Source organism: Thalassophryne amazonica, chromosome 4, assembly GCF_902500255.1.
Source record: "Thalassophryne amazonica chromosome 4, fThaAma1.1, whole genome shotgun sequence".
In the NCBI taxonomy this organism is placed as follows: domain Eukaryota; kingdom Metazoa; phylum Chordata; class Actinopteri; order Batrachoidiformes; family Batrachoididae; genus Thalassophryne; species Thalassophryne amazonica.
The window spans coordinates 90,681,943-90,699,553 of record NC_047106.1 but is presented as its reverse complement, the minus strand read 5'-3'; the positions used below and the strand labels follow the sequence as shown (position 1 = coordinate 90,699,553).

Here is a 17,611-nt window from a genome sequence, read left to right as displayed (position 1 = left end):
AAAAATCCACTGGACAGGCTGTGGAGCAGCACAGGTAACGCACAACAACAGTGCTAAAAAATAAAATAAAAATAAAAATCCACTAGACAGGCTGTGGATGAGATGATGACAGTGTTTGGGGTTGAATTAATTTTTTGTGTGTGTGTGTGTGTGTGTGTGTTTGTGTGTGTGTGTGTTCGTTTTGGGTTTGTTAACGTCTTTGAATTTACTCAGAAGCCCATGCGGTGCTTAAACTTGAGACAGGCTTATCAGTAGTCGACAGTGTACCGAGTCAATACTAATACAATAACATGCTTTTGTAGGGCGGTATGCATTTTCAGAGGCCCGACGTTCACGCCCAGCCGCCCAAAATGACAGCTATTCGCCCGAGTTAGATGAGGGCGAATAGCTGTCATTGCGGGCGACTGGCGCAGAAAATGCATGCCGCATGACAAAAGCATGTTATTTGCATTATTTTCACTTTTTACTGAGATACACAACACGTAACGCGTACATAAAAAGTTGGCTCACTTAACTTCTGCCGCCTGGCGCGCGCGCTGCTGTTGAAATTCAGCAGAAAATTCATGAGAAAATCATCCGGAATATCCATATTGGGACCAAAACACACTTCTCGCCTTTTAATCTTTTCCTCTGCAGACAGTTTTTTTTTTTCCCCTCTGCAGACACTTCTGGGCTGCGCGCGCGCTTTGACGTCATTTGTTTACGCACAGCGGGTGGGTATAGCCAGATACCGTCGACGTAAATCTACGATACTGGCCTAGCAACGCCCGAGTAAAGTGATAATAATAATACCATACCAGTTTGCTTACAGGGCCAGGCGGGGAACGAGGATGCTGTGGCATGCCTCCTCCACCCCTTGTTGCAACATCTTGAGTCACCTGGTACCTTTGCATCCATACTATTCATTGATTTTAGTTCAGCATTTAATACAATACAACGGCCCCAAATGATTAAGAAGCTCCAAACTCTATCTGTCTCCACTCTTCATTCATTGGATCCATAACTTCCTCAGCAACAGACTACAGTCTGTTAGATTTGGCTCAGTCACTTCACCAACCATTATCACCAATACCGGTGCCCCCCAGGGGTGTGTACTCAGTCCTTTCTTGTACAACCTCTACACCAACGACTACACCAGCCCCTCACCCATAACTACATATTTTAGATACTCTGATGATACAGCCATTCTCGCTCTTCTCAAGGACAGTAACTCCATAACCGCCTTCCATCAGTCTGTGACCCACTTCAATAAGTGGTGCTCAGATAATTTCTTGGAGCTCAATGTGGACAAGACTAAGGAGCTACTGATTCACACTCAGTCACACATTCCGGACTTGGTCTTCATTAACATTCACAACAAAACAGTTGAGCGTGTCAGTCATTTCAAATATCTTGGACTCATATTGGACAATAAGCTCACCTTTAATCAACATGTCATTGACATTCATAAACGCTCCAGGCAAAGACTCCATATCCTCCGTAAGCTCCGTGCCCTTTCTGTCACCCCAAAACTCCTGTTATTGCTATACTCCAGTATCATCCAACCCATCCTTCTGTACTGCTCACCCTGTTACTTCAATATGCTCTCCATCACTAATAGAAATAAACTTATTATGGTCACTCACACAGCATCCAGAATCATCAGCTTGCCCACCATGGACCTCTCACAACTCAACAATAAGGCAGTCATATGCATGGCCCGGACAACCAGCACAGACTCTGATCATCCTCTCCACTATCACTTCTGCCTGCTGCCCTCTGGTCGCAGGTTTAGAACTTTGAAGTGGAAGTCGGCGCGCTTTAGTAAAAGCTTTGTCCATTCTGCCATAGCAGCTCTAAACAGTTTATAACATGTCCTGATCACTTGTCATTTGCATGTGTGTCCTGTGTCTATATGTGTTTTTATGTGACAGTTGCTGTGAAAACAAATTTCCCCCTGGGGACAATAAAGGTCTATCTATCTATCTGTCTGTCGATCTATACTTAGCGGTTAGCTGTAACATCTGCTAAATGTTTTAGGGTTTTATCAAATTAGTGTTATAAAAGTTAACTTTTCAGGTAGCGGATTAACGGTTATCAAAGCTATCTTTTCAATTATTTGTGCCCACCACTGTACATGAGAAACATATTGGAACAGTATGCCACAAATGCAACACAATGTTCAGCAGAAACCACCCAAAAACATTAAGACCCGGCCAGGATCAAGTAACAGCAGCATAACTCCAGTGCACCCTTCATATAACCAACACTTCTGCATGCTTTTTCCAGTTTCAAACAAGCTGTGGATGCATGGTAATGATGTCCTGTCAATGTCTAGACTTTGTCACATGTCATACTGACACTGAAACATATTTGTGATGTTTCAAATTAATTTGACAGTATGCATGGTGATGGCTGGTCACATTTGTTCAGGTTAAGATGAGGTCGATCAACACTGCTGTATTGTGAGATGCAGGGTGTGATGGGGTATGAGATGCAATTTTCTAAGACCATGTGATTGCAGATCATTATGAAGTAGTTTTGTGGAGTTTTGCTTCATTTATTCAGAGTTACTACAATGGATGATTGTCAAATGATTGTCATGGTAACCGGTCGGATATGGGAAAATATCGGACCGGAAATCAACCAATCAGAATGTGTGTAGCGTTGCAGGTATATCTTCACAGTTACTAAGGGCCCCTTCACACATCTGTTGGGTATTTTCTCCTCCAAACATTTTTAAACCTTTAACAAGACAAACAGAGTCAAGAAACACCAGTGAGACAGAAAGTCAAATATTACGCGCGGAGTGCGGCCAGGCTGTACACCAAGGCTACACTAAAGTCTGGCCTGCTTTTCCGCTCTTTTTATTAAGAGACGCCCTCATCACATAAACAAGAAACTTGTCCTAAGGGTGGGGGTAATGACGCAAGACAAGTTTCTTCCCATAACATAAACGCATACGTCAAGTGCAGCTGTAAGGAAGAACACTTCAGGTCAGCACATCTCGTTCGTCTGTTGCAGTTATCAGCTGTTTTGCATCTGCCTGGAACACTAAGCATCACAATCAGTCAAAATTCAACCTTCAGTTCTTTTACTCCCAGTCGTTAGCGGCTACGAAAACAAAGTTATGTTATAACAATAAGTACATCCAGTCCTTCATTCCCAGTTCAGATTGACCCCAGAGTGCTAAAACAAAATTGAATTCTCAGGATTGCATTAAGACAGGTGCAAAACAGCACATCTCCGTTCTCATGAGAAAGAAGACAAAGCTAAAACAAGGTTGAATAACACGTACGTTCTCAGGGTGAAGTGCAAAACAGCACAACACCGTTCTCATGAGAAAGAAGACAAAGCTACAAATGTTTAACAGTGATAACATATATATATATATATATATAAAATCCTTAACATTTCCCACCTGTTTATCACCTGTTAAACGTATAGCAGGCATCACCCAGCTTAGTTAGTTAGTTTATTAACTTAGTTTATTCTGTCCACGTTTTTATTAATTGAACACCACCAACAGATGGAAGATTTGAATCCAGCTGCTATTTGATCAACCAGTTTATACTCGTCAGGCACTCCTCTGGGGACTCCTATTGCGTCAATATATGTTGGATTTCCTACTCCTTTCCAATCTCTTTTTACTCTATGTCTGGCTATGCCTTTCTGCCAATCCTCAGGAATAAGAGGCTGCATATGTCGTAACGTCTTCAGGGGTCATGGGTAACAATAATGATATTAATGCACAATAACCTGACACATTTCGTGGCAGTCTATCAAAGATTCTGTTATCACCACACCACCACCATACATCACTCCTACCGACTGGTATAAATGAACCGTTTTTCTGTATTATTCGACTACACCACTTGTCTTATTACTTTTTCAGCTAAAGCTTCATAGGCTAAGAGTGTGTTAACTCATCACGTCAACAGTTCAAGCTTGAACTGGAGTTGTGAGCTTTTCAATATCATCATAATTCTCAGTACAGTCATTACAGTTTTCTCCACTAAGGTCTGACTGTTTCAATGCTTGATATTTTGGCATAGTTTGTTGGAAGGCCAGATTACGCTGTACAAATGTATTTGACACCATTTTCAATAGTAACTGCCAACATGGTCCTGAAGTCAACCAGGACCAGGGATTCCACCGGTTCACGGCTAGGGTGTCTTTATGCATTGCATCACGAAGTTCATTCAGCTCCTCCAATGCGTCCTGCATATCCACTGAATGAATGGAGTCTGGGATGAAAGTACAGCATGTTGTGTTCAGCAGAACACAAACTCCTCCCTGTGAACCAGTAAGCAAGTCTAAAACCATGCGATTTTGCATCACCATGGTACGTAAAGCATCTATTTCAGTGTTTTGAGCTGCTACTATTTTTTTTGTTACATTCATGAACAGACCCAATCAATAATTCAGAGTTTCAATCATTAATGAATTTTTTCCCACTCCTATCCAGGGGAACAATGAATGTGCTATTTTATCTCCTACAGACCACAATTTTTTGGTCCTTTAGTACATCCGAGCCCCACATGTGATTATGTGGTAACACATCTGGGTATATCAATCTCCTCCGTCTGGTGCTGCCATTCTTCTCTGTGGAGGTCTTACCACATATGTATGGTCAGTCACCTGGGTAGGTGCACACACACCACCCCAATTTGGTGGGAGACTCATGTACAGTCTGGAACCATAAAGCCAATAGATGTCATCATACACCGGAGTACCATTTACAGGTGGTAGCAAAACTTACTAACATAAGCACATGATTCATCCGTTCCCCATGGACAGGAGCCTGTATAATTACATCCCCGTCCAATGTGATGAAGATAAGTACCATCCACATATTATGTTTTGGTTAGGCTTAAATTATTTGATAAAACATACGTTTGGGTACACAGACGTTTCTTAATTTTACCTACATTTTTATTCCCTGTCCCGTAAAAGCAAATTGGGAATGGCCGTTGTGATGACAATTTAACGTGATGATATTTTTGCGTTTCCCTTCAGTCTAGTCAATGGAGCAGCACTTGGGCACGCTTGTACGTCCTCTGTTGAAATCCCTATCATATAAGTGGTTGCACTGAGGCAAGTGGTGTTACATCTTATCAGATTTGCTGAGAACTGCTGCCCCCGAAATACAGTTTGATTATGCATCCGTATGATAAGACATTCTGTCACCCTAGCAGGGTACGGTTTAGCCGTCAGAGCTGGGTGTGTTGAGGATATAGGTATTGCGAACAAACATAATAATTAGTAACGTAATTCCATAGCCAATAAATGAACATATCTGTACCACATATTAGTATGGTATATATGAGGGTGTCCATCTGTCTCGTTCACATTATGAATAAACCTCTTCTGATGTTGCTTGCGTTGTTCTCTGGCTCGGTCCACAGTGAGCTGCAATTCTTGGGTCAACCACCAGGCCAGGAATCCGAGGAGCACGAAACACACTAAGATCACAACACAACCGGCTGCCCTACCAACAGTCCGGCAGCGGCGGCGCTGAGCACGCCGCTCCGGGGTCTGCTGTAGTTCAGTCATGATTGCTAGGATACAGTGTTGTTAACCACCTCACCTAATAGTGCAAGGATCTCCCTGCTTCACTGGCATTGAGACAATCTATTGCTAATTAAATAGACTCCCTTTGTAGCCAGACTTCCCCTTACACTGTGGAGGCCGCCAACACACGCTGTATCTTACAGTGATGTATCCACGTTGATCTCTCCGCTATCTTTACTGCAGTTGGTGTTGTTAACAGCACTCGGTATAGACCTTCCAACGAGGACTGGACCAGTTCTTCCTCTTAATCACTCTGATGAACACCCAGTCTCCTGGCTAGACTACTGGAAGGCCGTCCTGTGGAAGATCAAAATTATTCGGCAGTAAATGTGTTTAAGTTATCTCTTTCTGTGTTAATGTCTTTTTCATAAAATTTGCTAATGTTTGTTCCTCATCTGCTGTTTTAGTATCCATGTCAAAATTGGTAGACGATATGGTCGTCCATAAAGTATCTCAAATGGTGTTAACCCTGATGGTGTTGGTGTTATTCTCATATACAATTTTACTAGGTCCAACATTCAATCCAGGTTCGTTTTGTCTCTTCTATACATTTCCTTAATCTTATTTTTATTGTGCCCTTTGTCCTTTCCACTAATCCGGCACTGTGTGGATGATAAGCGCAATGAGTTTTGAGATTGACCTGTAGCGCTTCTCCTACGTATTGCACTATTGTATTAACAAAATGCGCTCCATTATCTGAATAGACTGTTTCTGGTATTCCAAATCATGGAATGATGTCTTTGCACAATGCCTTAGCCACTGTAAGTGCATCTGCATGTTTTGTAGGGAACAATTCTACCCATTTTGAGAAGGCATCAATTATGACTAAACAAAATTCCTTCCCTTCATGTTTACTCAGCTGTATATAATCCATATGAATCACTTGAAAGGGATATTGTGGTGTTGGAAATTTACCTCTTTGGGGTCTCAAATTGCCTTGTGAGTTGTGTTTTTGCACATGTCATGCATGCTCTACAATGCTGTTTTGCATATGCATCGAACCCATAAAGACAAAAATAGATTGCAATTGCGATATCATACCCCCTGATGAGACATGCGTCACGCCATGGCTCATAATAGCTGCCCATTTAAACATATTTTTTTTTGGCAATATGGGTTTCTTTTGTGGTCATATCCGGAGGGGTGTCATATAGGAGAAAAATAGAAAGAGCTGTTGCCGCCTTTGCGGTTTTGTCAGCAACGTCATTTCCTTTTGAAACACTGTCAGAGCCTTTGGTGTGAGCCGCACATTTGCATATAGCAATTGGTTAGGCAATTTCACAGCGTACTGAAAGCGTACTGGCTGTCTGTATAAATTGATACAGCCGTACCTTTAAACAGATAGCAAGCTGCAGTTAAAGCAACTAATTCAGCTGCTTGTGCTGAAAATGAGGATGGCAATGAAGCAGAATCCAATACTTCTGAATTTGTGACAACAGCATATCCAGATTGTGTTTGTCCATAAGCGTTTTTAGTGGAAGACCATCCACATACACAATTGTACTGTTTGGGATGGGTGTGTCCTGGAGGTCTGGACGTGCTTTCGTACAGACCGTAGCTACATCAAGACAATTGTGCGGCTCACCATACTCAGGTAAGGGTATCAATGTGGATGGATTCAATGTTGTACATCGCTCTACCGTAAGATGTGGTTGTGATAATAGCAAGGACATACACGAAAGATGTCTTGCTGGGGACAAAAGGCTCATGTTTGTCTGCAACAGAAGTGCAGAGACTGCATGTGGAACTTTCAGTGTCAACTGATGGAATAGAACAACATTACTGCTACTTTGAACAGCCATAGAGGCTGCAACAACAGCCTGTACACATGGTGGTAGAGCACTTGCTACTGCATCCAATTTAGATGAGTAGTAGGCAACTGGCCTCAATTTTGAGCCATACACTTGAACCAAAACACTAGTCATGAACTTATTCTTACAATCAACTGTTTGAATGAATGGTTTACTATAATCTGGTAGTGCCAAAACTGTGGATGACACTGTTTGTTTTACTTTTACAAAAGCTTCCTCAGCATCTTTGTTCCATTCCAACACGGTTGACATTGAAATATCATCCTTGTACATCAAATCAGAAAGTGGACTAGTCAATTCTGCATAGCAGGGAATCCATGCCCTGCAGTAATTAGTCAGTCCAAAAAATGACATCATCTGCTTTTTGGTTTGTGGTTTTGGAGCGTGCAAAATTGCTTCCTTCCTGTCAGACAGGATTGTGCGCCCTGTGGCTGATAATTCATGTCCTAAATATTTTACTTTATCCCTACACAACTGAACTTTGTTTTTACTCACTTTGTGGCCATTATCAAATAAGAAACATAATAATGCTACTGTGTCAGTTATGCAGTTTTCTCGTGTGTCAGAGGCAATCAAATGTCATCAACATACACTAATAGTTGGCTATCTGCCGGTGGAACGAAATTAGCTAAACATGCTGACATGACTTGAGAATAAATAGTTGGGCTCTCTGCGTAACCCCGCGGTAATCTGGTGAATGTATATCGCCAGATTAATTTAGTATTAGTATAAATTAGTATAATTTATCTTTGGTCCTAACACTCCTTTTGCACGTGTAATCGTAGCTTCCACTCTTGTTTTCAAGACTAGATCATCATGTGTCAGTGGTACGCCTTGTTGATCTGCAGGATTCCAGTCTCCACGTACCTGACTCCATTTAGGGCCACATGCTTTCATCCACACCTGTTGGACTTCAGGTCCATTAAGGTGGTAAGATGTTCTAATGTTTTCTATATCCTGCATAAATCCCTCAATGTCGACATGTGGCGATGGTATCATGTCGACTGCTGCTTTGATATCATCAGCATTCCATGTCCGATAAACGAGCATGGTTGGTAGCTGTCCTGCTGTTTCTGCATGAGGATTTGGTACTTCTATCATAGGATAGGCACCTCCCTGATCACTATGTTCCACCATGGGAGGGGCTGTAGGCACTTTTGCTTGACTGCGTGTTTGTGGTTTTTCTGGTTTTTCTCTTTTTACCTTAGGTTTTACTGCCAAATCATACTGTGGTGGCAATACATCGTCATCCTCTGGTAGAGGAGATAAAGGTCTCTTTGCCACCGACGGTCCAGCCGGCGGTGGTTGTTGAGGCTGTTCTGGTTCTCTGTGCTGAATTATCACATCTTCTTCTGCCTTACCTACAGCTTTCTTTTTTCTTGCTTTCTCTAATCGTCGCTTCTCTGCTCCCTTCTGTCTGTTCTCTGCTTCTTCCTCCCAAAATGCCACTAAATCTGCCCCTACTTTCTGCATCTTTTTCTCATCACCTTTATGTTGCTGTTCTAACTCCTTCTTCAGCTTCTGTATACTGATCAGGTTCAGTCGTCCGTCAAAGTCATGTTTATTAATCCAGGTCTCCAATTTTTTGTTGTTTTTGGATTTTTTGCTTCCATAAATTTCCAGTCGTCAGTTGATAAATTTTCCTTATTTATAGACGTCTTACCCCCCATTTTTATTATCCCTTGTTATAATTTGGACTTCAGACGGGGGCACACCTAGGGTGTTCTAAATCTGAAGTTTTCACACTTTCTTTGGACGTGACAATTAATTTGCCGTCGTGTGGTTGATTCCTTTCACCTCCCCGTAGGAAGCGGAATCACTTGCCTCTGCTTCCACACGCACGGTTGTCACTAACGTTGTCCAAAGTATTACACACACACAGTTTTCACACAGTTATTTACACTTGCGCAAAACACTATTTACACATAGAAACACTCCTAATAATCGTACGCGTATTCTTATGCCAGGGGAGCTCACCCTCCTGTGAAATTTAACTAATGTCCTGCATTAGGGGACTCCGCCGTCCCTGCCAAATTTAACTACTTTTTACAGTGCACGTATTTCTACCCGGGATTTCCTTTACGTATTAAAACAGAGGAGTCCGTATCCTCCTTCCGGAATTTAACTACTTGCGTCCCTCGCAACCGTAGAGGAGTCCGCCCTCCTTACAGAGTTTAACTGCTTTGCATTAACAGACGATTCTGTATCATCGCTTACAGAGTTTAACTGTTTTATGTGATCACTTTTATCCCCTACCGGTACGCGTATATAAACAGAGGAGTCCGCACCCTCCTTACAGAGTTTAACTGCTTTGCATTAACAGACGATTCTGTATCATCGCTTGCGGAATTTAACTGTTTATGTGATCTGATCACCACTCACTCAGTACTATTTACAAAGAAATTCTACTCACTGACTCGACTTCCTGTCTGTCTTCTTCGGGAAAATCTCGTCAACCAGACGATGCCAACGGTGGTCGACAATTGCAGACACGATCAATCGATCGGACCTTGGCCAAGGATTTACGTCTGGACTTGACGACCTCCGCTGGACACCTCCGGTATTGTTGAGCTCCCGGACGAGCCCCCAGTCAATGTTGGGTATTTTCTCCTCCAAACATTTTTAAACCTTTAACAAGACAAACAGAGTCAAGAAACACCAGTGAGACAGAAAGTCAAATATTACGCGCGGAGTGCGGCCAGGCTGTACACCAAGGCTACACTAAAGTCTGGCCTGCTTTTCCGCTCTTTTTATTAAGAGACGCCCTCATCACATAAACAAGAAACTTGTCCTAAGGGTGGGGGTAATGACGCAAGACAAGTTTCTTCCCATAACATAAACGCATACGTCAAGTGCAGCTGTAAGGAAGAACACTTCAGGTCAGCACATCTCGTTCGTCTGTTGCAGTTATCAGCTGTTTTGCATCTGCCTGGAACACTAAGCATCACAATCAGTCAAAATTCAACCTTCAGTTCTTTTACTCCCAGTCGTTAGCGGCTACGAAAACAAAGTTATGTTATAACAATAAGTACATCCAGTCCTTCATTCCCAGTTCAGATTGACCCCAGAGTGCTAAAACAAAATTGAATTCTCAGGATTGCATTAAGACAGGTGCAAAACAGCACATCTCCGTTCTCATGAGAAAGAAGACAAAGCTAAAACAAGGTTGAATAACACGTACGTTCTCAGGGTGAAGTGCAAAACAGCACAACACCGTTCTCATGAGAAAGAAGACAAAGCTACAAATGTTTAACAGTGATAACATATATATATATATATATATATAAAATCCTTAACAACATCATGCGAAGTATGGACGGCGTTTGGATGAAAATGGTGAAATAGTTTTAAATTAGCACACAAAACATTGCACTGACGGGCAGGCGTGCACGAACCCGGTGCGAGAGTTCATGCAGGTGCTGGTGTCTGTTGAGCAGGAACTTGCCAGGTGCACTACATGGCACCGCTTATGTGGAAGAAATAAAAACCAGTTGGTACATGTGGAAACACATCGCACCGCTTATGTGGTATAAATAAAAAAAGAAAAAAACACACCACCTGGAACTCGCACCTTTCAAAACCAGAGACATTACCACTGAGGTACAGAGCTGTTCTTTGAAAGCTGCAGGACGCTGCCTCATATCAGGAGGGACATGGAAGTATTACCAAAATAAATAAATAAATAAATAAATAAATAAAATCCCACACTGTACAAAAACACCGCATTTATCAAGCGAGCTGTTGTGTGGGCCACCGAAGAGGAGGTACTGCTGGCTCACCACCAGAGGATGCCCTGCTTGCTGGCAGGTTGTAGGCACCAGAGGGTGCACTGGCCAGGTGGATCTGCCAGGTGCACCATTTTGGCTGTCACCTGTCTGTCATCATTCATCACTTCACATCCATAAAAGCCGTTTGGCCTCACTAACGCCCCCGCGACATTCCAAGCTTTGGTTAATGATGTTCTGCGGGATTTCCTGCACCGATTCGTCTTCCTAGATCTAGACAATATCCTCATCTTCTCCCCGGACTCTGAGACCCATGTTAAGCATGTCCGTCAGGTCTTGCAGCGGTTGTTGGAGAACCGGCTGTTTGTGAAGGGCGACAAGTGTGAGTTCCACCGTACTTCTTTGTCCTTCCTGGGGTTTATCATCTCCTCCAACTCCGTCAAACCCGATCCGGCTAAGGTAGCGGCGGTGAGAGATTGGCCCCAACTGGTAAATCGTAGGTAGCTGCAACAGTTCCTAGGGTTCGCCAATTTTTACAGGAGGTTCATTAGCAGCTATAGTCAGGTTGTTGGTCCCCTTACAGCCATGACCTCCACAAAAGTCCCCTTCACCTGGTCGGATCGGTGCAAAGCCGCGTTTAGGGAGTTGAAACACCGGTTTTCGACTGCACCAGTTCTGGTGCAGCCCGATCCTAACCACCAGTTTATTGTTGAAGTGGATGCCTCTGACTCAGGGATAGGAGCCGTGCTGTCCCAGAGCAGGGAGTCCGATAGTGTTCTCCACCCTTGTGCCTATTTCTCCCACAGGTTAACCCCTGCTGAGTGGAACTATGACGTTGGCAATCAGGAACTCCTGGCAGTGAAAGAGGCCCTTGAGGAGTGGAGACATCTGTTGGAGGGAGCTGTGGTCCCATTTGTGGTTCTCACTGACCATCAGAACCTGGAATACATCCAGACCGCTAAGCGTCTGAACCCCAGACAAGCCCGATGGTCACTGTTCTTCGGACGCTTCAATTTCAAGATAACATACCGCCCCGGGACCAAAAACCTTAGGTCTGATGCCCTGTCCTGGGTGCATGAAGAAGAGATTGGAGCGAAGCTGTTGTACCCACCAGACACCATCTTGCCGGAGTCCACTGTCGTCGCCGCCCTCACGTGGGATGTGGAGGAAGTGGTCAGGGAGGCCCTGATGCGACACCCTGATCACGGAGGTGGACCACCCAATAGGCTGTACATCCCACCAGACACTCGGACTGCTGTATTGGACTTCTGTCACGGTTCCAAGCTCTCCTGCCATCCGGGAGTGCAAAGAACCGTGGCAGTGGTCCGGCAGCAGTTCTGGTGGGCGTCGGTCGAAGCCGATACCCGGGATTATGTCCGGGCCTGTACTATCTGTGCCAGGGGCAAGGCAGTTCATCAGCCAGAAAAGGGACTCCTCCAGCCGCTACCCGTGCCTCGTCGCCCCTGGTCCCACATTGGCCTGGACTTCGTCACAGGCCTCCCTGCGTCCCAGGGAATGACTACCATCTTGACGATAGTGGACCGGTTTTCCAAGGCGGCCCACTTCGTGGCCCTCCCGAAGCTCCCGACGGCCCAGGAGACTGCAGACCTCCTGGTCTACCACATCGTGCGTCTGCATGGTATCCCAACTGACATCGTATCGGACCATGGTCCTCAGTTCTCCTCGCAAGTCTGGAGGAGTTTCTGTAGGGAGCTGGTGGCCACGGCGAGCCTGTCGTCCAGGTACCACCCCCAGTCCAACGGCCAAGCAGAGCGTGCCAACCAGGATTTGGAACAGGCCTTGAGGTGTGTTACCTCCGTGCACCCGATGGCCTGGAGTCAACATCTGGCCTGGATCGAGTACGCTCACAACAGCCAAATCATGTCTGCTACCGGCCTCTTTTGTTTGGAGTACCAGCCCCATTGTTTCCTGCCGTAGAGGGAGAGGTCGAGGTCCTCTCAGTCCAGGCCCACCTCAGGAGATGCTGTCGGGTGTGGAAGACAGCCCGCTCTGCTCTCTTGAGAGCCCGGACGAGGGCTAAGGACCATGCAGATCAGCGACGAGCCCCGGCCCCAGCTTACCTGGAGGTTTGGCTGTCTACGAAGAACATCCCTCTGCATACGGACTCCCCGAAACTCACTGACCGGTTCATCGGACCCTTTAAGATCCTGAAAGTCATCAGTCCCGCCGCAGTGAAGCTCCAACTCCCAGCTTCACTACGGATACATCCGGTGTTCCATGTGTCTAAGTTAAAATCATACCATACCACACTTCGGGCCTCTGCACCCCCGGACCCGCGCCGCCTCCTGCCTGCATCATCGACGGCGAGCCAGCCTGGACAGTCAGAAAGCTCCTCGATATATGTCAGAGGGGTCGGGGGTACCAGTATCTGGTAGACTGGGAGGGATACGGCCCAGAAGAACGCTCCTGGGTGAAGAAGAGCTTCATCTTGGATCCCGCCCTCCAGCGACACCCCGACAAGCTGGGTCGGGCACCAGGAGGCGCCCATTGAGGGGGGGTCCTGTTGTGTGGGACGCCGAAGAGGAGATACTGCTGGCTCAACACCAGAGGATGCCGGCACTGGCCAGGTGGATCTGCCAGGTGCACTGTTTTGGCTGTCAGCTGTCTGTCATCATTCATCACTTCACGTCCATAAAAGCCTTTGAGAGACACCATAACTCTGCCGAGTTATCTGCTTACCTTACAGGTAAACCTACTCAGCCGTTTTGTGCCATACGCACATTAATTGTTACTGAAGTCTTTGCAGTTGTGACTTATACTTGCAGCTTGTAGCCGAGTTTGTGGAAGTTGGAGGAGTTGGCGTCTCCGCTCCTAACTTCTTACTTACTAAGTATAACCATTGACACTGCACGTTCTCCAGTTTTCCTCTGCACTCTGGGAGTATCTGGATTTATTCCTTCAGGAGGATTTCTGTGAGTTACTGACTGTTTGCTGGGTGTACACACACCCACCTTAACCTGTTTTGTTCCTGCCAGCAGTACCGGGTCTGACAGCTGGAGCGGTGGCCACCTGGGGATTCGGGACTTGGCGGCTCTGGGGTGTTGCAGGTCTCCGTTGGCGGTGGAACTTCATGGGTCCCGGCTCTTCTCTGGATAGGCGTCTCCTACCCTCGGGCCTGCCCACGCATCACGGTTTTGAATTGACTGTCTAAAAGCATATTTGAGTGTTGTGCACATTTGCAGAATAAATTGTGATTTATTTGGAATTCCTATTGACCATTCATTTACACCCTCTGGCGTGGGTCTGTGCATTCACTTTCTCAACACGAGCAATACAAATATGATCCATGTGTTCCTCTGGTGATGACCCATGGTCACAGACATATCGTCATGAAATGACATGAATGAGAAGCAGTGTGCTCTGATCAGGACCTCAACTACTGGTTAGGTGCGTCCGGTCGGCCGCACGCGTGTTCTGCCCGAAATGCATGTCTTGTGGGTAACGCGCCACAACACAGATACCACGTCGTGCAACAGAGCTCATGTGGGTGACGTGATGGTCAGATGACCTGCTGCATGTTCTGATCTGATGGTCCGTTTCATCCTGGGGGCTGTCAGTGTCTGCTCTGTGTGCGCTCGCTTGCTGCAGCTTGTCACTATCACAGTGATATGTTTTTATTTATGTCCACATAAATACAGCAATGTCCATAACTATCCAAACACAGTAGGTGTTGTCCAGCTGGAATGTCCAGAATGACAGATCACCACAGCTGCTTCTGTTGGAAGCCATGCTTCCCGTGAGTGGTGCGCACAGTGTCAGTGTGTGTATGTTTACAAAGTCACACTCGTGGGGAATTTAAACAAATTTCACAGCAGTACGACAGTGATTGTCTACAGTCTCTTGTCGTGCCAAGAGTGCGATTGGCCACACATTTTCAAAGTGCCATGCGTGCGGTTACAGGTGTTCGTGCGTGTCACCTGGAATTTGGCCAGCACCTGCCGCAAGAGGATATGACGGGTTCGCACAGCGCACGCTTGTGTGCGCAAACACTTGTAGCAATATGTGTACGAGGTGTTGGCGATAGGGACGGCATTACCCGGTTTGCACACGATTCCTGAATCATGCGTACACATTGAATGAAGTGTGCACTTCATCCAAACATCACACTATGTGTGAAGGGGCCCTAAAAGTGCAAATCCTTAAGTGTAAAGATGTTAGCAGTTGGGAAATTGACCTTTTTAACCTGAGTTATTTTCTATCACTTTCTCTAATCTGTACAGCTTGTGCATTACTTGCAAAATCTCAATTTCACCACATCATCTGGTGACCAGGTGATATTTGATGAGAATGGCGATTCCTTACCAATCTATGACATTGTTAACTGGCAGGGCTTCCTGATGGAACATAAAGGTTGAGAATGTGGGTGTGGTTCAGAAAGTCAGCCAGAATGGTGAAGTGCTCAAACTTGAAGAAGATAGAATCTTCTGGAACTTACATTTCAAAGAGGTTATCAGTTATATTCATATGCTGTTTTGAAAAACTAATTTCAACAGTGTGATATTGTGTAGAATAAGATCATTTCTGTTTTCTGCAGCCACCCCGATCAGTGTGTAGTGAAAAACTGTCCACCTGGCACCCGCATGGCAAGAAAGAAAGGCCAGCCTGTCTGCTGTTTTGAATGTGTGCCATGTTCTGAGGGAAAGATCAGCAATGAGACTGGTTGTGCTGTTTTAACCTTTATGTTTCCATGGAAAATATTCGCTCAGAATATAAATGCAGAGCTTTTTGTTTCACTCCATTATTCAAGCTGGAGTTGAAGTAAAAGATCACAGGAAACTCTTTACACAAAAGGTTATTTCCTTTGATTTTGTTCATATATTTGTTAAAATCTGTATTTGTGAGCAAATTATCTCTGCAAAGATAACTGTTTCACCTAACAAGTGTGGCACATCAAAAGATCCTGATTAAACTGTGTGATTATTGCATAGAGCTGCTGGGACTGATCACAATAAAAGGCCACTATACAATGGAGAAAAAAGACCATCAGCATCTGGTGTGATCACCATTTGCCACACGCAGTGTGAAGCATATCCTTCCTTAGAGTCAATCTGATTGTTTAATGTGGAATATTGGTCCAGTCCTCTTCAGTTCTTCAATGCTGGTCAAAGTTGCTGGATGTTGGCATGAGTTGGAACACACTGTTGTACACATTGATCCAAAGCATTTCATACATCCTCAAATGGTGATATGAGTCATAATTGGATTATGGATGCCGTGCAAGAAGTGGGATGATTTCACCTTGCAGAAATTGTGTAAAAATCCTTGCAACATGGAGCCAAGCATCATCATGTTACAACATGTGGTAATGGTGGGAGAATGTCATGACTGGACTCCAGTGCCTTACCTTCATATCTCTATGTACTCAGTCAATCAATCAATCAATCAGTCAATCAGTCAATCAATATAATGTGCCTGCAGTCATTATTGGTAGCTTATGCCCAGTGGTGTAGTCTACGTGGAACGCAGGTAGACGCCGTCTACTCACCTAACATGACCGGGAATTTCCGTCTACCCAATTCAAATTGCCCCGGGGAACATGACGGTGTAAATAAAATAAGCGCTTATTGACTGTAATTTTATTTTCTCCCTTTAAAAGACAGCGATCAGGCGTCCATCACTGCAGAGTGCACCGTATGTCCCACCCCCGCTCGCTCTGCTAGATAAGAGTTTTAATTGGCTCATAGAGAGATGGGGCGGGGCTACCAGCTAATCAGCGCGAAAGCCGCACACAAACAAGAAGAATGCTGGAAGTATCGATGGTGATTATTACCCGAAAAAATGAAAAGAAAACAGGCCTCGGTTTTAGATTTTTTTTTTTTTGAAAACGTCCACCTGCTGCTTCAGGGCCGATTGATGAAGTTTGCACCCTGAGTGGAGGAGATAAACCTGGCACTGTCTGCATTTCTGGTAAGTGGGCTAGCCTACGACAGCTAGTTTTTTATTTGTTCACTAAGCTAATGGGCCTTACTGTTATGTGTCGGACGCAGCTCGGAGAACCGACCAGCGTTTGAAGGACCCAGTATGAAATAAGCAGAGCACGGTTCAAAGGCTAACTGAATTTAATACATAACAGTGATAATACAAAAAGGTGCGGTCTGGCGTGGTGCGCTCCCAGCAGCGCTAACGGTCCGGAGCCAGAAGCTGTTTCGGACCCAAGGACCCCGCCGACACCCCCCAGGTGGCCGCAACAACCGAGTCTGTGAAAGAAGGAACCATTATGTGAGTCCACACTCTACACACAGAACACTTAAAGGTGTACAAACAGCAAACACTTCCTGGCTTGATTGCTGATCAGCTTCCAACCTGCAGGCATGGAACATCCAGTTCACAAAACTCCACCGCAGTGGAAGCTGATACATGACTAACAAACAGCTCAATACAATAAGGTGTGAGGGACACCACATTTACTGACTGTATAACTGTTAGTCACAAAATCTAACGTACCTCAGGAAGTGTGCTGACGAGCGTGAGACCTCACCCCCTCCTCTTTCACAGACTGTG

General features: G+C 45.0%; 1 protein-coding gene across 1 annotated transcript in view; it reads left to right on the top strand.

The window, feature by feature from the left end:
- Positions 1 to 17,611, top strand: part of LOC117509221 (extracellular calcium-sensing receptor-like) — a 60,043-nt gene that overhangs the window by 28,291 nt on the left and 14,141 nt on the right. Inside the window, 4 exon segments of the mRNA XM_034168943.1 lie at positions 15,331 to 15,452; positions 15,454 to 15,556; positions 15,645 to 15,668; positions 15,670 to 15,769. Of these exon segments, the coding sequence (XP_034024834.1) occupies positions 15,331 to 15,452; positions 15,454 to 15,556; positions 15,645 to 15,668; positions 15,670 to 15,769 (349 nt within the window).